The sequence below is a fragment of the Megascapheus bottae genome, chromosome 17, assembly GCF_031878675.1.
Source record: "Megascapheus bottae isolate mThoBot1 chromosome 17, mThoBot2.hap1, whole genome shotgun sequence".
NCBI lineage: Eukaryota > Metazoa > Chordata > Mammalia > Rodentia > Geomyidae > Megascapheus > Megascapheus bottae.
In genome coordinates this window covers 34,337,459-34,359,688 of record NC_143525.1, presented here as the reverse complement: position 1 = coordinate 34,359,688, position 22,230 = coordinate 34,337,459, and the positions used below count along the sequence as shown (strand labels likewise).

The 22,230-nt window shown below is 49.4% G+C and overlaps 1 protein-coding gene across 1 annotated transcript; it reads right to left on the bottom strand.

The window, feature by feature from the left end:
* Positions 1–2,429: 2,429 nt before the first annotated feature.
* Rapgefl1 (Rap guanine nucleotide exchange factor like 1) lies at positions 2,430–19,598 on the bottom strand. The gene is given in 15 exon segments (XM_090350790.1): positions 2,430–3,938; positions 4,145–4,199; positions 4,546–4,610; positions 4,826–4,913; positions 5,552–5,602; positions 6,141–6,231; positions 6,311–6,489; positions 8,291–8,413; positions 8,520–8,617; positions 10,098–10,265; positions 10,593–10,705; positions 13,330–13,427; positions 14,046–14,181; positions 15,026–15,119; positions 18,756–19,598. Coding segments are annotated over 15 exon segments (2,007 nt in total). The 5' UTR covers positions 19,279–19,598; the 3' UTR covers positions 2,430–3,813.
* Positions 19,599–22,230: the final 2,632 nt, after the last annotated feature.

Here is a 22,230-nt window from a genome sequence, read left to right as displayed (position 1 = left end):
TTTTCTTTTGCTTCTTTTTTTTTCTTTTTCTTTTTGCCAGTCCTAGGACTTGAACTCTGGACCTAGGCTCTGTCCTTGAACTTCATTTGCTCAAGAGGTTAGCATACCATTTGAACCACAGTACCATTTCCAGGTTTTCCTGAGTAGATTATTGAAGATAAAGAGTCTAACAGTGGGGCTGCAAGTGTGGCCTAGTGGTAGAGTGCTTGCCTAGAATGCATGAAGATCCAGGCTCAATTCCTTGGTAACTTATACACAGAAAAACCCAGAAATGATGATGTGGCTCAAGTGGTAGAGCACTAGCCTTGAGAAAGCTCAAGGACAGTGCCCAGAGACAATTATCTCCAATTATAAAAAGCCAGAAGTGGTGCTGTGGCTTAAGTAGTATCATGGTAGACTTGAGCAAAAAGGCTCAGGGACAGCGGCCAGGCCCAGAGTTCAAGCCCCAGGACTGACACAAAAACACAAAACAAAAGAAGAAAAAAACCTCATGGACTTTCCTGCCTGGCTGGCTTCACACTGCAATCTTCAAATCTCAGCCTCCTGAGATTACAGGCATGAGCCCTGGTTCCTGGTTTCTTTTTTTCTTACTCTTTTGCATGCTGGATATTAAACCCAGGATCTGTACATGATTAGAAAGTGCTCTTCCACTGAGCTATGCCTCAGCCCCTAAATTCTTTACTATTTGTAACTGTGATGACCATGTTATGCATGTCTTTGAAGGACACAGCAACAATTTTTATAAGATCTAAACTATAAATGGAAATGCTAGCTTAGATTGTTTAACATAGTCTTAGCAGTTGTCAGTTTTCCAAACTAGTGGTACCACCATCTTATACTCCTCTCAGCAGTATGTTAATTGCACATTCTCCTTGACAAATGGTCATCAGTTGTTCTCACATGTGTGATTGAGTTTTGTTTTTGTTTTTTTTTTCTGGTCCTGGGGCTGGGACTCTAGGCCTGGGCTCTGTCCCTGAGTTTCTTTTGCTTAAAGCTAGTATGATACCACTTGAGCCACAGCTCACTTCCTCCTTTTTACAAATAGCTTTATTGTCTTATAGTCTTCCGTGCCTAGGCTGGTTTGGAATTCTCCTAAGTAGCTAGGATTATAGGCATGAGCCACAGGCACCTGGCTCTTTTTTTTTTTGGCCAGTACTGGGGCTTGAACTCAGGGCCTGGGCACTGTCCTTGTCTTTCTCAAGGCTAGTGCTCTACCACTTTAGCCATAGTGCTACTTCCACCTGTGTGTGCATTACAGAGGAATCGAACCCAAGACTTTGTGCTTGCTAGGAAAGCACTCTGCTACTAGGCCATGTTCCCATTCCCTTTTTGGTTTTAGTTGTTTTTCAAATGGAGTCTTACACTTTTGCCTTGGAATGGCAATTGTCCTACCTACAGTGTCCCAAGTAGCTGGGAAGATGGGCATGTGGTTCTAAGCCAGGCCTTTTTTAAAATATATTGACTGGCTTTGTACATGTATTCCTCCCATCTCAGTGCCTCTCAAGTACTGGGATTCCAGGCATGAGCCATGGTACCCAGCTAAATTGTAGATTTTGCATCAAAAACTAAGGACCATTTTCTGAGATGGAGGCTGAGGAAGGGTCAGTCAAATTGGAGGACTGGCATGTAGCTATTTGAATGTTTGATGTATCCTGGAGCACACATAGGCTCTACAAGAGCTAATACGGCCTCTGTGTGCCTCTAAATCTTGGCATCCTGAGGTCTTCCTCCCTTTTCTGTCTTGCAACTTGAGCTTTATCCTGGGACTATCCAATGTCCATCTTTCCCCTTACAGAGTTAGAAGTCAATGTGATCACATATGGACCGTGCCGGAACACGTGAGGATGAAAACATACACATTTCTAAGTGCTAAGCACCAGTGTCATATAGGTCTTGTGAAGTTGGCCTGTTTCCTTTCACCCACATTTTCCAAATCACTCCAGACAGTCCTGCTCAGGGACCCTGAGCCATGGGACATCTTCCATTCTTCTCTCCCCTGACCCTTCCCCAGAAACAGAAGGAAGAACGGCAGGTGGTTGATTCATAGACTTTTATCTTTTTTTTTTCCTTCACCCAGTGGCTTATGCAATGACAACCAAGTTTGTACAATGCACACAGTTCATTCTATTAAAGCTGTGGGGCACAGGGTGGGGGTGGGGGTCCCTGGGAAGCAGCAGGGCAGGCATCAAGGCAAGAGGCAAGCAGCAGCCAAGACTGGGTGGAGTGTGTGTGTGAGGGGAGGGGTATTCCAGAAGGGAAGAGGCTGCTAAGAGGAAGGGAGTAGGAAGTCTGAACTGTAGGAAAGGATGGGTGGCATAGCAGCTACAGGGAGGAGGCAGGGAACAGGTGAGGGTCAAAGTTACTGAAGGACTGAAGGGATGAAGAGGGCTGGTGCCTGTGGACTTTTTTTTTTTTGTTTTTATGACAGGAACCAGGTTGCTGTATAAAAGGGACTGTACAACATAACCTATAATACAATGTTTACATATGATACAAGGCTCTTTCTCTCTTTTAAAAAATAAATGTACAATTCCACAATTTTGGGTAAAAAATATATACACTCCCAGAACAGAAAGAACAGCCACGTTGGCTGCTGCTGCCCACTGCTGCCTTTTCAGAAGGGAAAGTGGTGGTGTCTGGAAGGAAGTGAGGCTATTCCAAGAAACCCCACTCAGTAGCTGCCAGGAGCCCTTGTACCCTTCAGCCCTAGGATTTGTGATGGGAGAGGGAGGGAAGACAGAGAGGTAATAAAGGCCTCACCGGAGTCTAGTTTCGCCTCTGCAGCCTCTGCCTGCTGCCCTCCTTCTCTGCCTGCCCTAGTTCAGAGATCTATCCCACCTTGGCGCTTCAGAGAGGACAAAGGAGAGTAGTCAAGACAGGGAGAGTGACAGAGACTGTGTTGCTGGATATCAGACATAAGCACTAGAAAGAAGATGATGACTCCCTTGAACAGGGAGATACCCAGAAGCAGAAGTGTGGGGAGGAGGCACCCCGAACTCTTGATAGTGCCACACTTTACTCCACTGCCAGGCAGAGGGAGGTCCAATAGGCAGCCAAGGCCTGTGTTTCCCTGAGCATCTTTTACTCTCTAACAAGAGCTGGGAGGCCAGGGTGGGATACTTGCAAGGGCTGATGGGTAGCTCCCCTCCCTGCCCTCAGGAGCAGCTTGGCCCAGAAGCCTGTGTGTGCAGGGCAGTAAGCAGGAAGAGTTGAACAGAGGGAGTGGTGGTGTGTGGAAGCACCCCATATCATACAACAGAGCATTCAAGGGTAGCACCAAACAGAAGGAATCCCCTCACCACACACAACACCCTGCCTCTATTACCAGATTCACTGCCACACACACACATACACATACACACACAGAGTACACACACATGGGGTGGGGTGCACCCATGGCTCCCAGCCCTGACCAAAGGGAAGCTAGGCAGGTAGTGAGGAAGAAGGCAGCCAATCCCTCTTATAATGCCTCTCTGAGCCTGGAGGTGGCCACTTCTTCCTGCTTGGGAAGAAATACTGGCAACTCCATCTCTGGACAAGACCTCACTGGGAGGGGACAGAGGAAGGAGATTTTGGCCTTCTTTCCTGGGGAGGGCAGACCATCAAAGTACTGTTAGGACTTGAAGGAACAAGGGCGATTTCAGCAGGATGAACAGGCTTAGGAGTCCTTTAAGTCCATTCAACTCTTCCTTCTAGAGCAGGAAGTTGCTCCAGGGGAAAAGACATCCCTTGTGGGTTGGTTGGGACATCGTACAAAGTGCTTGAGTGCCAGGTGCCAAAGATCCTGTGAGGGGAGACCAGGCCACTCCACTCTCACTGACTATTAGCCTCTAGCTTGTAGGAAAGCTCGAAGAGGAGATTCTGGTTGTCGATGACCTGAAATTGGCGTACATAGGCCTTGGTCTGTAGGTGATGGGGGGAGGCCTCCATGTCCAGACCTGGGTGGAGAGGTAGGGAAACAGTTAGGATCCCAGTCTTCTTTCTTCCTCTATACATGCACATGCAGGTGTCTGGCAGGAGGCCCAAAGAGAATGGAGAACTAGCCAGTGTAAGGAGATATATAGATGAGTAGGGAGTTCTCCATGAGCCCTCCCACTGAGCCAGAGTTCAACCCCAAATCCCTCTCAGAGCCCTAGGTACTCACAGAGCGGCCTGCTCCGGTATTTGCGGATAGTCCTTACTTTCTCAGCCACTGAATGCTGGGGGATGACAAGGAAAAAGCCCCAAAAGGGCACAGAAAGGTACTTTCCCACTTCATTGTCCAACTTGGTTTTACTTTTTCCAGTCCCCAGTTGTGGGAGACCTTGGAAGGACCGACTGAGGAGGTGTATCAGGGTACCAGGAGAGGGGGAGGTAGTTGCCCCAAGCTTCCTGTCAGCTTTGCCACCTGTGGGTGGGTTACCACAGTGATGCCACCAGGGAGACAATCGGGAGTCTGCTAGGCAAGCTGGGCACCATAGAGGAAGGCTGCTGTTTTAGGGAGGTGACAGGAGGGGAAAGACACAGCCCCTCATTCATGGGATGGTGGCTGGCAGTACTACTCACCAGCTTCTCGATGTTCACCAAACCATCTACAAGGGTCTTACTCCCCTCGTGCAAGAAGGTCAAGTCTAGGAGGTGACAACAGGGAGAGAGCTAAATGTGAGGACAGGACAGAACAGTGGAGTTCAACTGTATCCTTCTCCTCCCCCAGAACCCAGTCAATCTGGGGTGGGAACTCTGAGCTGAACTAACAAGGGACTAGGATGCAGAACTGGGCCATGGGAGACAGGACTGTGGATAGAAGCAGCACAGTGTGACTTCGTGATGTGAAAGTGACTCTCACCTTTGAGGATCAGCGGTACAAAGGGAATCACAGGGGGCTTCATTTTGGAGATCACCTCTCGGTAGCTTTTGTGGTTCCTACAGGGGTCCTATCATTTCACAGAAGATAGATAGATAGATAGATAGATAGATAGATAGATAGATAGATAGATCAGTCACAGGATAGATCAGAAACAAATGGGTCAAGAATACTCCCAAGATGTCCCTTCCTCCCCTACTTCTTTTTCCCTCCTTCTTTCCTTCTTTCCCTCCCATTTTTCTCTTCTTTCTTTCTTTCTCTTTTTTTCTTTTTTTGCCCATCCTGGGGCTTGAACTGAGGGCCTGGGCACTGTCCTTGGGCTTTCTCAAGGCTAGAGTTCTACCATGTGAGCTACAGCACCACTTCTGGCTTTTTCTATGTATGTGGTACCAAGGAATCAAACTAGGGTCTTTGTGCGTGCTAGGCAAGCACTCTACCAGTAGGCCAAATTCCTGGCCTGCTCTCATTTTTCTTTATTCCTTTGCCCAACCAGCTGGTGGGGGGGGAGCGGGGTTAATGCCTAGATGGAGGTGTGGTGGGAGAGACTTGACTACGACTACTTTCTCCTCTGAAGAAAACAGGGTAACAATACTTCTATCCCTGCTTGGTGGGAAAGGGGATTCTCAGAAATGGAAAACCTTGCAAAGGCAGAGGGTTTTCAGGAACAAGGGTGTAGGTCCAAGGCAGGTGAAAACTAAACCCACTCACCGTCAGGTTCTCAAATTTGCGGAACAAGTTCTTGAATTTCCCTGGGAGCTTCTGCAGATATGAAAGGAGAAGGATATCAGAGTGGAGCTCCTTGGGTTTCACGGCAGCATGTGACTCATCTCTAGCACTGGAGGGGGTAAAGGCTTGCTTATCTTATAGGAGATTGGGAAGCTGGTGGGTGAGAAAGTGGAGAAGTTCATCTCTGGCAACTTCCAGAAGGGATAAATATATTCTGGAGAAAGTGAGACCTCTGCTGACGCAGGTGCTATGCACACAAGTACCCCTACTGCATGGAGGCTGCAACTTCAGACTCCCAGAGCTAAGCCCACTCATGCTACAATTCTGGCTTTTCACTAATTTGTTAAGGCCAGAGTCAAGCCATCTGTGTATGTCCTAGGGCTGTACCTTCTTTTGAGAGGAAGAAGTCTGCTTCCAATTGGCTCAAAGACTCCCATCAAGCAGGAAGCAGCCCTAGGGGTCCCCCACAGTGGGGAGGGGGAGGTGTGAGGGGGACCCAGGATGCTAAGATCTCCTAAGTGGAGTAGTTGAGCCAGCTGAGTAGAAAGATGAGAAAGGGAGGTCTCCTTACCTCCCAGGTGAGTCGTAGACGGCTGACAGCTGCGTTGTCCAGCCCCATGACAACAGCATAGAAGGACAGAAGGTCCTGGTTCTGCTTGCAGCTGCAGGAACAGAGGGGAGGTCTGTCAGATCAGGGAAGTCAGGCGACTGGGACCCCTCTCTAGCCTTGCCCACACTCACATGGCAGCGATCTTGATGAACTTCTTGAGCAGTTGTGCACGTTTCCCCAGGGCCTCGCAGAGCAGCACCTCGGTGGCCACCCAGTGTGTGACCTCGCTGCAGCGCTGGAGCAGCAGCTCCAGGTTGGCTGTCTCCCGGCGCCCACGCTCCCCATGGAACACATAGTCCACAAACTCCAGCTGCACCCACAATGGCAGAAAATGGCAGCCCAGGGAACAGGGAGAGGCAGCAGAGAGACAACCACCATTAATGGTATTCCATCTATGGGTACTTGCCAAGTGCCACGTATTTTCTAAAGCCTGAGTTAGCCTCAAAACAACCATTTGAGTTGCTGTTACTACCTCTTTATTTTTATTTATTTATTTTTTGCCAGTCCTGGGCTTGAGCTCAGGGCCGGAGCACTGTCCTTGGACTTTCTCAAGGCTAGAGCTCTACCACTTGTGCCTCAGCACCATTTCCAGCTTTTTTCTATGTATGTGGTACTGAGGAATCGAACCCAGGTCTTCATGCATGCTAGGCAAGCACTCTACCACTAGGCCAAACTCCCAGCCCTACCTCTTTATTTTTATTTGTCCATTCCTGGGGCTTGAATTCAGGTCCTGGGCACTACCCATGAACTTCTTTTGTTCAAGTCTAGCACTCTACCACTTTCAGCCACAGTGCCACTACTGGCTTGTCCTGTGTTGTTTGTTAGAGATAAGAATCTCATGGAGGGGGCCGGGAGTTTGGCCTAGTGGTTAAAGTGTTTGCCTAGCATGCATGAAGACCCGGGTTCGATTCCTCGGTACCACATACATAGAAAAAAGCCGGAAGTGGTGCTGAGGCTCAAGTGGTAGAGCTCTAGCCTTGAGAAAGTCCAAGGACAGTGCTCAGGCCCTGAGCTCAAGCCCAGGACTGGCAAAAAAAAAAAAAGAATCTCATGGAGGGGCCAGGAATTTGGTCTAGTGGTAGAGTGCTTACCTACCATGCACAAAGAGTGGGAATTGGTGTGGAGGCTCAAGTGGTAGAGCTCTAGCCTTGAGAAAGTCCAAGGACAGGGTTCAGGCCCTGAGCTCAAGCCCAGGACTGGCAAAAAAAAAAAAAAAAAAGAGTCTCACGGACTACCTGGGCTGGCTTTGAACCTTGATCCTCAGATCTCAGCCTCCTGAGTAGCTAGGATTACAGGTGTGAGCCACCATGCCTGGCTTACTTACATTTTTTTAAATAGTGAACATTTAAAAAAGATGCTTAGCTGGGCACAGTGGCTCATGCCTATAACCCTAGCTACTCAGGAGGCTGAGATCTGAAGATCAAGGTTCAAAGCCAGCACAAAAGTCCAAGACTCTTCTTCTTCTTTTTTTGGTGGGTCATGGGGTTTGAATTCGGTTTGGGCACTGTCCTTGACCTCTTCAGCTCAAGGTTACTACCCTACCCCTGGACCAAGCGCCACTTCCCATTTTCTAGAGTTTAATTGGAGATAAGAGTCTCAGGACCTTTTGTGCCCGGGCTGGCTTTGAACCTTGATTCTTAGATCTCAGCCTCCTGAGTAGCTAGGATTACAGGCATGAGCCACTGTGCCTGGCAAGACTCTTATCTTCACTTAATCACCAGGAAAACTGGAAGGGGCACCTCAAGGTTAGGGTGGTAGCCTTAAGCTGAAGAGCTCAGGGGCAGCCCCCCAGACCCGTAGTTCAAGTCCCATGACCGACCCCCCCCACCAAAAAAAAAAAAAAAAAAGAAAAGAAAGATGCTAGCTAACCCTGTGTTGGGTTCTATATGAGCAGCTACCTTAGGAGGCCTTGGAGCATGTTGCTATGAAATCTCTCTTTGCCTTTTTTTTATTTTTTTCCAGATGAGGAGACAAAGGCCTGGAGAGGTTATGGCTATGCCCAAGGGCATGCTGCCAATATGCTTCTAGTCAGAAAGTTTTGCTACAAGCACTGACTCTCAATGGCACATTTCCCCTTTCTGCCTCTGCAACCAATACTACCACTAACCCACCTCATGCACACATCGGAACAGCTCCCAGTGGAAGGCAGTGAGGTGGTTGGCCACATCTTCAGGCTCTACTCGGTGGATCTCTGTGTCTCCAGGGGAGACCTGAATCTCCTCAGGAAGGGGTACCTGGGGGCAGACAGCGGTAGAGAGACTAGACTGCCAGTGACAGGATGAAGTCAGCTCCCAAACATGCCTTGGCCTTCCCACTAGCCTTGTGAAGAAGATCTCTTACCAGGGCCTCATAGCTGTCACGAGTACAGGCAAACAGATGGCTGTTGATGCCCAGTGTGGTGAAAACACAGTCTTCGGTAGGTTGGAGCAGGACCTTCTCTGCAAGAGAACAGGCTGTTAGCCTTAGCTCTACCCCACACTGCTGGGCCACCAGTGCCACTTTCGTCTACACACTCCTAACCCCGCACTGAAGCAGTCTACACTAGTGGGACTCATCACTAGTTTATGCCGTATTTATCTGAAATGTGTCAAATTATTTCTTTTGCACTTAGAACTTCTTCCCCCTTTCTTCTTCTTCTTCTTCTTTTTTTTTTTTTTTTTTTTGGTTTTTGTTGCCAGTCCTGGAGCTTGAACTCAGGGCCTAAGCACTGTCCTTGGGCTTTCTCAAGGCTAGCACTCTATCACTTGAGCCACAGCACCACTTCTGGCTTTTTCTGTATATGTGGTACCAAGGAACTGAACTCAGTTCTTGCATGCTAGGAAAACACTCTACCACTAGGCCGAACTACTGGCTCCTCTCTTTCCCTTTCTACCATGTTCTTTCACAGTTCTCTCATTCTTTCAACACTGTGACACTGGGAAGACAAGCCAGTGGTCGCATGCCTATAATCTCAATACTCATAAGGAGGCGGAGGCAGGAGGATCATAATTTCAGAGTCGTCTAACTACATAAGAGATCCAGTCTCAAAAAACTAAAAGAGGGCTGGGAGTTTGGCCTAATGGTAGAGTGCCTGCCTAGCATGCACGAAGACCAGGGTTCGATTCCTCAGTACCACATACATAGAAAAAGCCAGAAATGGTGCAGTGGCTTAGGGTAAAACACCAGCCTTGAGGAAAGCCCAAGGACAGTGGTCAGGCCCTGAGCTCAAGCCCAGGATTGGCAAAAAAAAAAAAAAAAAAACCCACAAAAAACTAAAAGAAAGAGGGGGGAGGGAGGAAGAAAGAAAGAGGGGGGAGGGAGGAAGAAAGAGAGAAAGAGGCTATGTTATATTACTTTCACCTCCCAAAGGAACATCTCCCAAAGGCTGTCTTCAACCTGAAAAATGAAGCATCTTAGATGCATAAACGAGTAAAGAACCAGGTGGGTGAGAGGTACCAACTAGGTCACAGCCCAAGGGTCCTGGATCAGTGATTCCCAAACTTTATTGTTTTGGTTTCTGTTATTGTTGGTGATGGTGGTCCTCATGGGGCTTGAACTCAGAGCCTGGGCACCATCCCTCAGCACTCTATCACTTTGAGCCATAGCACCACTTCTGGTTTTCTCGTGATTAATTGGAGATAAGGGTCTCATGGACATTCCTGCCCAGGCTGGCTTTGAACTGTGATTCTAAGATTTCAGCCTCGTGCGTAGCTAGGATTATAGGCATGAGCCACTGGCATGGGGCTCTCCCAAACTTTAATATTCATAGGAATCTACTTGACAATATTGCCTAGATACAGGTTCTGACTCAATGGGTCTGAGATGCTGCATTTTAACACTCTCCTGGGTGATGACCAAGAGGCTAGTCTGGGATAACACTTTGAATAGCAAGGGTCTAGAATTTAATCTCCACCCCTGCCCTAGGTTGCTGATTCGTACCTCCTGAGGAGGCCACAGCTACCAGGATGAGGGAATCCTCACGTCCTGCGGGTTCTTCTGAATACTGCAGCTTCTCTGTCACAGAGCCCAGAATGTCCTGTACAGATGCTGAGAGGCGGCTGCGTATGGTCACGTAAGAGTGGTCAGGCATGTAAACCCGGCAGAAGACTGCACAGAGACAGGAAAGTAGCTTTTCAAAAGGGTAGTCACCCCAGCACAGGACCCTCTAGAGTACTTCTGCATCAGAGGCCACATCAGAGGCTGGTCTCTAAAGATGCTAGAAATGGAGTTCCTTCAAAGGGGTAACATTGTCCAAAAAGAAACATATTCATTACTTGACTTATGAAATGATAACCCTGTTACACCTTAATAATAACCATATATTAAAAAAGGGGGGGTCCTTCAATTACATGGGGAGATACTACTGAGAGTACTCAAGAAGAAGAGATCTCACATATGCCTCTAAGTCACTGTCCCCCTACTGTCCACACTCACTTTCATCTGAGCCTCGAAAGGCCACTCGGGTCTGCAGACAGGAGTCTATCCGGCGGAAGTGGCGGAAGAGTGGTTTAACCTGCTTGCTGGGTGGCTGGCTCTCTTCTGGAATCCTGGCATGGACACAGCCAGGAATGAGCAAGCCCTGCCAGGCACATGGAGCACCATGCAAGACCATTAAGTAGGGATATTGGAATTGGGTCAAGGATGAACCAGCTCCAGTTTGAGAAGATGGATAAAGAGGTCAGAGGGAAGACAATGACTGTTATGAGACACACAGAGAGCCAAATCAAATGCCATCTTTGACCCATTCACCCACCAGGAAAGGTTTCTTCCTTGTCTCAAGTGCTGTGAAACATCAAGACAATATTTTTATGTTCACATCTTATCTCTTCTACCAGACAGAGAGGGTTTAAGAACTGGGATCCATTCTTACTGATTTTTTTTTCTCTTTTAGGGCATAGCACATTTCTTGGCACATAGTAGGTGGTAGAACATGTAAGTGTTCGCTGAATTTTGCTGACAAGGACTTCACAGTCTAGGAGAGAGACAGACCTGTATACAAATACTTATAACACCAGGTAGGTGTTGGGGACATAACAGAGGTACAGAAGAATGATCTTGGTGTGGTAGAGTAAAAGCTTTTCCTGAAAGGAGGCTCTGAGATGTTTCCAGAGAGAAGATGGCATTTTGTCTGACCTTGATGGAAACAAAAAGAGAAAGGGTGGGAGAAGGGTATTCTGGGAGGGCAATGTAACTGGCAGCAAGGATTGGAAAAGCACAGGTGTTGAGAGAGATGGGATGGGTCGTACAGGGTGGAGGGAAAAGAGAGAGGATCAGAAGGAGAGAGGTATTGAGTGTTGTTCTAGGATGTTTAACCATTTCTTAGAGCTAATGGGGGAACATGGGTTTTCTGGAACAGGGGCAAAAATGGTATCAAATAGACAAGCTTGAAAGATTTCTCTGGTGTCAGCATAAAGGAGAAAACAAAATGCAAGTACATAAGCTGAAACCTAGATGAGAGATTATATCAAAAATCTAGGTGAGGGATCATGAGGCCTATGAAATGCTTGTGGGGTTAGGAATGGGAAAGAGAGAGACTGAAAGGGCTGGGAATGTGGCTTAGTGGTAGTGTCTGCCTAACATGCATGAAGCCCTGGGTTCAATTCCTTATTACCCCATAAACAGAAAAGGCCGGAAGTGATGCTGTGGCGCAAATGGTAGAGCACTAGTCTTGAGAAAGCCCAAGGACAGTGCTCAGGTCCTGAGTTCAAGCCCCAGGACTAGCAAAAATAAATAAATAAAATAAAATAAAAAATGAAGATGAGATGAATGGATATTACGGTGTGCTAAAGCCAGCTCAAATTTTGCTCCCAAGTTCAATTTTGAGAAAATTTTGCCAACTGGCTATAAACACTGTGTGTGTGTGTGTGTGTGTGTGTGTGTGTATTAGAAAGCTATGGTCAAATGAATTATCAAAAAGATACTTAAGAGGCTGGGAGTTTGGCCTAGTGGTAGAGTGCTTGCCCAGCATGCACAAAGATCTGGCTTCAATTCCTCAGTACCACATACATAGAAAAAGCTGGAAGTGGTACTGTGGCTCAAGTGGTAGAGCTCTAGCCTTCAGAAAAGTCCAAGGACAGTGTTCAGGCCCTGAGTTCAAGCCCCACGACAGGCAGAAAAAAAAAAGAACTTAAGATACTTTCAGTCAGGTCCTGGTGGCTCAAGCCTGTAATCTTAGCTACTCAGAAAGCTGAGATCTCAGAAAGCTGAAATTTGAGAGCTGTAGTTTAAAGCCAGCCTAGACAGGAAAGTACATGAGACTCTTATCATCAATTAACCACCAGAAAACCAGAAGTGGCACTGTGGCTCAAAGTGGTAGAGTTCTAGCCTTGAATGAAAGAGCTCAGAGGCACCCAGTCCCCAAGTTCAAGCCTCACAACAACTTAGTATCTATGCTCTCCAGGTAATTTATTTATTATATTTTGGAGGAATGGGGTTCTGGTACAGGGGCTTGAGCTCAGAACCTCATGTTCTTCTTTGCCCAAGGGTGGTGCTCCACCAGCTGAGCTACACCTCTACTTCTAGCTCTTTGCTAGTTATTGGATATAAGAATGTCTTTCGTTTCTCTGCTCAAGCTGGCTTCAACCTAGATACTCAAATCTCAGCTTCCTGAGTAGCTAGGATTGTAGGCATAAGCCACCAGCACTTGACTCTCTAGGTTATTTAAATATCTGTGTCAGTATGGTGGAAATAACTCTATGAAAGCCAGCTGCTCTCATTTCTTCTCAGCTCTGCATTCAGTGAAATCAACCATAATGAAAAAATTTCCCACGATCAGCTCAGCAAAAGCTATGCATCAGTGATTTTTCTCCTGAAGCACTGATTGTTAAATATTTGCCAGTACACCACTGAACTGACAGACAGATGAATAGGATAACAGTCAAGAAAAAAAATTAAGAAGATTGAAGCTAGGTGTGGTGGGACAAGCCTATAATCCCAGTATTTGAGAGCAAGAAAATCATGAGTTTGAGGCCAGCCTGGGCTACATTGCAAGATTTTGTTCTAAAGGGGCAGACAAAAAAAAAAAAAAGGACTGGTGACAATGTTTTATGTTACCTTCCAGTAGAGAAAGGAATTGAAAGAAACCACAAGCCACAAAGCCAGAGGCAGCCCCTGCAATAGAAAATTAGGGGAACTTCTCTTCTGTCCCCTCCCCCAGTTTACTCCCTCTCACTTTAGCTCCACTGTCTCCACAAGCTGATGCAGCCTCAGTGTGTCCTCTCGGAGGTCTTGATAAAGGGACTCATCCTTCATAATTAGCAGGTACAGATCCTGAGGAAAGGACAGAGAAGATGAGGGCAGAGGTCTCATGCCATACCCAAGGGCCATACCCAACAGGCACTGTGATGGGTTCTTCCTCCATATCATGGAGCATAGAAGATCCATCAAAATCAAAGCCCACTGGCATATTTTGGTGCCAGGTACCCAGCTTAAGGAGTATGGGCCCTTCAAAGAGACCTCCTTCTACAATGGATAACCTGCTCACCTGGTGTGTGTGCGTGCGTGTGTGTGTGTGTGTGTGTGTGTGTGTGTGTGTGTGTGTGTGTGATACATGCATGTAGGTACTGTGGCTTGACCTCAGGGCCTCAAACTCTTGGTTTGGTTTGATTTCGTTTTGTGTATGCGTGTGTGCCAGTCTTGGGACTTGAATTCAAGGCTTGGGAACTGTCTCTGGGTTTTTTTCGCTCAAGGACTCAAGTGCTCTACCACTTGAGTCACAGCTCCACTTCCAACTTTTTGGCAGTTTATTGGAGACAAGAGTTTTATGGACTTTTCTGCCCAGGCTGCGTTTAAACCAAGATCCTCAGATCTCAGCCTCCTGAGTAGCTAGGATTACAGGCGTGAGCCACCAGTGCCCAGCCTCACCCACGTTTTCTTCCCCAGGCGCACCTTGATGATGTGGCCGGCCCCCTCTTCCTCTTGCAGCAGGCCCTGGTAAGTGTCCAAGAAATGGAGGAGCATAGCTAGACAGGCCTGCTTGCGGCCCAGCCCCTCGGGGCCCTTCATGCCCTTTGCCTGAACAAAGCTGACCCCTAAGTTAAGAAAAAGTTCTGGGAAAGCAAACTAGAAGAAATTCAGAAGTGGGGACAGTGGCAGGACAAATGTTCCCCAAATATTCTGGACAGTGGGCTAGGGAGAAAGTAGGTTTAGAGGTCCTAGAGCTAAGACCCCCGCCACTCTGTGTCAGTTACATTTCTTCTCTGAGTAGGTCATGATTTAGCTACTGCATTTAGATGTTCACTTGAGAATATTGTCAGGACCCCTTTAACCCCTTTCCAGCCTAAGGTCTGTAGCTCAAGTAGAGTCTACAAACATGATTTTACATCATTAGAGGATTGATGTTTCTAAGAAAGCCTATGACACTGTACTCATTGGCTGACATTTACAATTAGGTTCTAAAACAACTCAGTGAGAGGCCAAGTACATATGGGACCCAATGAATAGGCCAGCCAGTGGCTCAGCTCTAGCAGACCCTTCTGAAACACAGCCTTAATCTGATGTTGACATCAGTCTGCATAATAACATACTGGGTACCAGGTACTTAGAGTAATAATCTTCCATGGGGAGAGAAGTACCCCTAATAGAATAATAACACCTTACATCTGTATAGATCTCTGAAGTCTCCAAAGCACGCCCACATCCGTTATCAGACTGATCTTCAGTGTAGCCCCAATAGGTAGGCAGGGCAAAGGGCTGTTTACATCCATTTGTCAGAAGAGGAAACTGAGGCCTCAGGACAGGAGGTGGTCGGTTCAAGGTCACATAACTGGTGAGTTGAAAAGCTAGGAATATTTTCCAAGGGAGAGCTTGGCCTGTAAAGTCACATGGGGTGGAAGGAGTGGCTCCCTCCTGGCCTGCTTTTTACAAACTCCACAAAAGGATATTACTGGTGTAGCTCTTGCAGGAATTTCTCCGTCGGGAGAAAGAGGGAATGGGTGAGGACGATGTCATCCAGCAGGATATCTGTGGAGATCAATGGGTGCCAGAGATGTCAGGAGGGCACTTCCAGAACCAGACTGGAAACCATGCACTCTTTTCTCTTGCTTCTGAGGGTGACTTCTGTTTAGCCAGGCTGGAGCCATGGCCACCTGCTCTGTCATGCCCTGCACATGCACACACACACATGTGTGAAGGTTCTAGGGAGCCGCTGCGGGGGTGGGGCTGGCAGCTGCCAAGGCAGCTGGGAGCTAGAGGGGGGGGTGAGATTGCGCCTTTGCTGGCCATGTATATTTCTTGTCAGTGTGTGTGGGAAGTTGGTCAGAAGATAACACACCATGCCTAAGATCTGCCAAAAAAAAAAGGAATCCATAGAAGGGTCTCTGGGGCCAGGAGTCTGGCCTAGTGGTAGAGTGCTTGCCTAGCATGCACAAAGACCCAGGTTCAATTTCTCAGTACCACATACATAGAAAAAAGTTGGAAGTGGTGCTGAGGCTCAAGTGGTAGAGCTCTAGCCTTGAGAGAGTCCAAGGACAGTGCTCAAATCCTGAGCTCAAGCCCAGGCCTGGCAAAGAGAGAGAGCGAGAGCGAGAGCGAGAGCGAGAGCGAGAGCGAGAGCGAGAGCGAGAGCGAGAGCGAGAGCGAGAGCGAGAGCGAGAGAGAGAGAGAGAGAGAGAGAGAGAGAGCGAGAGAGAGAAAGCACGCGCGCGCGAGAGAGAAGGGTCTCTGGACAGAGAACTTCCAAACACAGGGGTGTATGAATAGGTATGGGTGTGTGTCCCTCTGTCCCACCCCAATTTCTACCTCTCCTACGTCACAGCTTTGTGTTCCAACTAGGCAGGTGGGCACCAGTCCCATTAAAAGGAAGAGGGGAGCAGCTGCCACTTCTTTGATCTCAGAGCCTTTAAATAGAAACTCTGTGTTCTGGGCCAGGAGTTTGACCTAGTCGTAGGGTGCTTGTCTAGCATGCACGAAGCCCTGGGTTCGATTCCTTGGTTACCACCTACATAGAACAAGCCAGAAGTGATGCTGTGGCTCAAGTACTAGAGCACTAGCCTTGAGAATGCTCAAGGACAGTGCCCAGGCTCTGAGTTCAGGTCCCAGGACTGGCAATAAAAAAGAACTTCTGTGTCCTTTGGGTGCCCAGAGGTAAAAGGGTTAATGATGGAAGGAGAAGGGGAGGGGCTCACTTCACCACCCATTTCCATCCACACCCATCTGGGCCTGGCTCAGCCAGTCAGCCAGGTACAAGGTCGCCCTGACTTGCAGCCAGCCCTGGGGTGGGGCAGGGCTGCCTGGCATACAGAGACAGGCAGGGCACAGGAAGGGAGCCAGGTGTCCTTAGCAGGACAGGTTAGGGCCAAGTCCTCCTCCGGCACTGCTCCAGGACCAAAGCAAGGCTTCTGAGAACCTTTGGCTTACCATGCCCTGTTGCCAATTTTAGCCATGAAGATGGAGGAAAAGCAACACATGATCATGTACTTCAAATGTTTCATTTCACAAATAAGAAACTGAGGTCTGGCCGGGAGAGTGGCCTAGTGGTACAGTGCTTGCCTAGCATGCAGGAAGACCCAGGTCTGATTCCTCAGTAACACATACATAAAAAAAGGCAGAAGTGGTGATGTAGCTCAAGTGGTAGAGTGGTAGCCCTGAGAAAGCCCAAGGATGGTACTCAGGCCTGAGTTTCGTCCCTAGGACTAGCAAAAGGGAAAAAAAAGAGAAGAAAGAAAAAAGAAAAAAGGGGGAAAAAAAAACAAAAGAAACTGAGATCTATCTTTGCATGGTGGTACATGCCTGTAATTCCAGGATTTAGAAGGTGGAGGCAGGAGGATCTTGAATTTGAAGCTAGCCTGGGCTACAGAGTGAAGCTCTTCTTGAAAGAAAGGAAAAAAAAGGGGAGAGGGGAGAAAAAGGAGAGGAGAGGGAAGGAAAGAGGAAAAACTGAGCTCATCTCACAGCTAGAAGGGACTTGCCTGGAGCTGGAAAAAGATGCAGGAATCTTAGTTCTTTTCCCAAGGCAAGCAGAGTATCAGGGCTGAGATTAGACATTTGAGGGTCTCTGGCTACTTGTGGAGGACTTTCTACAATCCTTACACCAAAGTAACTTGAGAACAGTTGAAAATATCAGAGTGGCAGCTTAAGCTGATTCCCATTCACTCTGGGACGGGCTTGGGGTTCCCAAACCAGTTACTCTGGGGATTCAGCCTGCTAGGCCAGACACTATTGGTGACAATTCAGGAGTCTTACCCAGGCAGAGCCTATGGCACCAGGCTCCTGTGGAAGGGGAAAGACAGCTTCATCCCTTTTCTCTCCACCCAGAAACTCTGTTCTAAAAGTGAGCTAGAGAGCCTCCAGTCCTGACTCTCAGCTCTAGGAATGGGGACAAGGAACAGGGAAGCCTGACATCCTTTCTTGTTTCTTTATCTCACAAGAGGAGAAGCCAGAGCAAAGGAAGAGGAACATGGGGCAGAGTGGGGGAGATATTGATATGGGGGCTACAGTTTGGCATCTGTCTCTTTCAAAGCAGGCTCAGGTCCAATGCACAGCCTCCCCAGGGAATGTGTCATAGAGACACAGGGTGTGTGGTGTAGGCGGGAAGTTATGGTTAGAAGAGCTGTGTGTGTGTCTGATATTTTTTTCTAATTAAATCCAAAAGGTGTCAGCTCCCCAGGGCAACTGTAGCCTAAGCCAAAGGAGAGGACCCAGACCTTGTTAAAAATAATAAAATCCCAGAACTTAGGGAAATGGCACCCATTCTACACTCCTAGGTTGAAGCAAGGTGCAAACCTTTTGTGGTTAGGGCTCCTAAGCCTCACTCCCTTCTAGACCTAGTGAAACGCTTGGAGATGGACCTAAAGACCCCTATGTCTTCTGCCACCCTATTAAGAGGCATTTGCCTCATCGTTTAGGGAGTAAGTCTCCCAGGGTGTGGCTATTATTTTTTTAAAGAGATGGTGTGCTGAGGCCTGCCACCAGAAGTGTAGGAATGGGAGAAGCCTAGACCCCTCTGGATGCTGCAGAACCTTGGTATATGTCCCCCAAATTCCTCCTGTCAGCTAACATCTTGTGAGTTCACTCAAGTACAACGTTAGCCACCATCAAGCTAATAAGGACAGCACACATCGAGCTAATAAGGACAACGCATCCCTTTGCCCAGCCCCAAAGGCAGCTCCCGAGACCTGTGCCTATCCCTGCTAACTAACCCCACCAAGTAGGTCGGCCCGTGCTCTGGGACTTCTACACAGTCAGGGCCTCCTGTCAGGATTTTCAGGCCTTGGCAGTCTGGAGGGTGGCACAGGATGCGCTGGGTAGCTTCCATCTTAGTGTGTCAGGCCCTAATTTGAGGGCATGGGAGGAGGCAGTCAACATCAGGGACCCATAGGAGAGACTGGTTAAAAATGTCCAGGGGAGAAGAAAGGTGGATGAAGGCAAGAAGGAGGCGCAGCTTCCTCCTGGGGAACGAGGGAGAGGCTGCCTTGGGGAGGAAGATGGGTACTGCAGCTTCTCCTCTGTGCAAGGAAGCATCTGTGGCTCCGCTCAGCTCCTACCCCACTTTGGGAGGACCCTCCAAACACAGCCATCCCCACTCTCCCAAGGATAAAAAGAGGAAGCAGAGGGCACCCCTGGCTCCTGGATGGAGGAGCCTGCCGACTCCTCCCTTACCTGAGGCGCCGCTGTCCCTGGTGGCCCCTCCGGCCAGCCGCTCCAGAACCCGGTTCAGAAGATGCTCCGGCCGCTCGGGGGCGCCCAGGGGGGCCCAGGGGGGCGAAGTCAGGGGCTCACCCGGGGACAGCTCATCTGAGGAGTACGAAGAAGGGGAGCGTAGGGGTCCCCCACCCCCGAGCGGCCCGGGCCCGGGCACCTCCTCTAGCTGTAGCCAACAGGGACCCCCATTGCCCGGCTCCTCCGAGACCCCCACGGGCTCTCCCCCTTCCTCCTCTGGGGGCGGCTCCAGCCCTGGCTCTGCGGGGTGCTCTCGGAGGAAAGCCGGGAGCAGCAGGCGAGACACGCTCTGACGCCGCTGCAGCGGCCGCGGCCCTGCGCCCGGACCCCCGCCCCCGCCGGGCCCCCCGCCCCCGCCGGGCCCGCCGCCGCTCCCCGGACCGCCGCCGCCGGGACCTCCCGCCACCGTCCGCCCCGCCAGCTGCGACGTCTGCTTCTTCAAAAATTTCTCCAGTGGCTTCATGCCCCCCCCCCGCCCCTCTACTAGGGGCCGCCGGGGAACCCAGGTGTCCCAGGCGCGGGCGGGGGGGGCGGGGACACGGCGCTCAGGGCCGGAGGGGCAGAGCCAGGGGCCGTGCCAGGCGCCGGACTGGAGGGCCAGAGGTGGCCGAGGCTGGGGGGCCGAGCCCAGGGGCCGGTGGCCTGGAGAGGTGCCAGAGGGAGGGAGTGCCCGCTCTCAGCGGTCCCCCATGCCCGCTACAGCCAAAAGGTGGACGGGCTGGGAGGCCGGTGCCCCCGGCTTCGCGCTCCAGGGCCGGGCTGCGGCGGCGGCGGCGGAGGTAGCGGGCGGAGCGCGCGGCTGAGAGGACGCAGCTGCGGCGGCGGCGGCGGCGGCGGCGGCTGCGCTCCGGGCCCGGGGGAAGGTGGCAGGACGAGGCCACGCCCCTCTCTGGCCCCGCCCGCTCCCACGCCCCCAGCCTCCGTAGGCCGGCCCCCAGAGCCGCGCGAGGCTTGAACTTGGGCGCTGGTGTGGATTGCGGAGCCAACTGAATTTGGGTTCAGAGCAGCGATAGGAATTAAGGGTAAAGGCGAGGGAGTGATTTGGCAATGGGAGGGATTCCTAACTCAGGGATTACCAAGTCTGTCGTCTGATTTCAAAGAGCCAGGGCAGACCTGCAGCCTGCAATTTGACTCACCTATTTGTGCCAGATGAAGTCTACAAATATTGGTAAAACCCGTGCACCTTTGCCACAGGAATGTGTGGTCTTTATCATCCTCCTATGAGAAGGGCAAGGAGAGGCTCTTGGGTGGACTGGTATTGGTACTGGGGGCGGTACCCATTTGCCTTTTGTGATAGGGCATAGTAAGTAGGTGGTGCAGGGCTGGCCTGTAAGGCAGGTACTGGCAGGTAAGAAGGAGCCAGGTAGAGAACAGCAGGTTGTGGCAAGTCTAGCTGGTGTAAGAAGAGATAGTAGGTATAGGGGTGGAGACCAGGATCACAAGGGCACCAGAGCCCAGCTGGCAGCAGAAGGAAGCAAGGCCATGGAGATGGGAGATAAGCCCCAGAACTGCCACCTAACATCACCAAGCATACAGAATCTAGCAGTAGATGTGGGAGAGGTGTTGCCAAATAGACATTCTAAATACTCCTTGCTTCTGAGGCATTCTAACCCCAAGGATACACTGCTCAAGGAGAGACAGAGGGTGAACACATCCAGGTTAGGCTTACAAGGTGAGGGAGTGGCACCAGGTTCCAGAAAGGTAGCACCTTGGACAACCTCCCACTCCTGTTTACTGTGCACCAGCCAGGCATGCAAAAGAATGCTAATGGCAGGGACGGGTAATAGAAAGGACAGGGTGTATATACTACACTTGTGTTGCTGGATATGCATTTCTAGTTCCATGTGTGCTAGAGCATGTGTTCACAGAAATGAAACATTGCACATCCATCTGTGGATTTGGAGAAGGAACAATGAAAGAAGGGAGCCTTATCTTAGCTAAGAAGCTAGGTGTATTAGCTTCCTGGCTCTCTTCGTTGATTGAGCACCTCAATATCCCTGGGGTTCAAAGTGGAAAGTGGCCGAAGTGGCTTGAAGCTCCCCAGGTAGCATTTTATGAACCAAATAGGAAGAAGGGAGGGCTTTTCTCCTGCACATGCCACAGTTACCAGATTAAGCTGGTTGCCTTGGTAACCTCCTCTCTGGGCAGGATTTGGGATTGTCAGTTAGGGGAGTGTGGAGGGTGTGGGAGCTGGAAATAAAAGGGACTGGAAGACTTCTACAAAGTAAAATCTTGGAGAACGGGACTCTAGCACCCCTCCAACTACTTAAGGACAACAGGAGTGATTTTAAGTTTGAGATCTTGAAGAGGGAGGAAAACCAGCATCGAGTAGTGGTCCCCCTATTGCCAATTATTTCCACTCTCACTACACACTGAAATCATAGGGAAGATTTTTAAAAATACTGTTTGTGTAGGCCACACCCTAGACCAATTAAATGAGCTTTCTCAGGAAAGGTCTTACAGAATTTTAGAAAGTTACTCGGGTAATTCCAATAGCCAGGACTGTAAATCACTGCCTAAGAGAGCCAGCGGGAGTCAGCTACTGCGCTGGACGATGATTTGGGGAGTCCAAGACCTCACTGTTTGGGTGGACTACAGGTAGCAAGCTTGTGTGCACTGAACCAGAGTGGGTTGGTAGGCTATCTGTAGTCTATCATAGGGAACTAAAGAGAGATGTAAGGTGATACAGAATTACAACTGTGAGATGGGGACCAAAAAATGTTGGGAGCCAGAGTGGAATCAAACTGTACCTTGATTTGCATCAGACAATGGCTTTATTGTCTTATTGTTTTCTGGCCTTATTCTGTTTAAATGACCTGAGATTTACCATATGAATGTAACACCTGGAAGTTCCCTGGGTCTCAAGGAGGGAAGAAGCTGGAGTGGAAAATAAACAAGCAGTCTTTTACCTGGACTGCAGACATCCTGGACCCGGTGTGTCTGTCTCTCTTCTTTTTCTTCCTAGTCCTTGCCCCCTATTTCAGGAACCCCAATCTGCGAACCCTGGTTTGCTGCCGGCTGGCCCCGGCAGGGACCCCAGCCTATGAGCTTCTAGAAGGGACTTAGACAGGGCTACCTAAGGCTGATCTGTCTGCCCCTTGTATTTCTTTTCTTCCTGCCCATGAGGCAAGCTGGGAGAACAGAGAACCTGAGGGCTTTGCTGAGCTTGAATTTCTTCTTGCTGGGCTGGTTACCAGGGCAACAGAGAGCAATGGGATCTAACTGCAGGACTAAAGAAGCAAAACGCAGGGGTGAAGGGGAAGCATCTTATTTTCATTCCTCCTGCCAGTAACCAACTGCCCCCCACCAAAGATTATTTGGCATTCTTTTACATGACCCCAGGAGACCAAACGTACAGTTAACCATCACTCTGTGGGGCAGAAAGAAAGCAAAATGACATGATTTACGGAGGAAT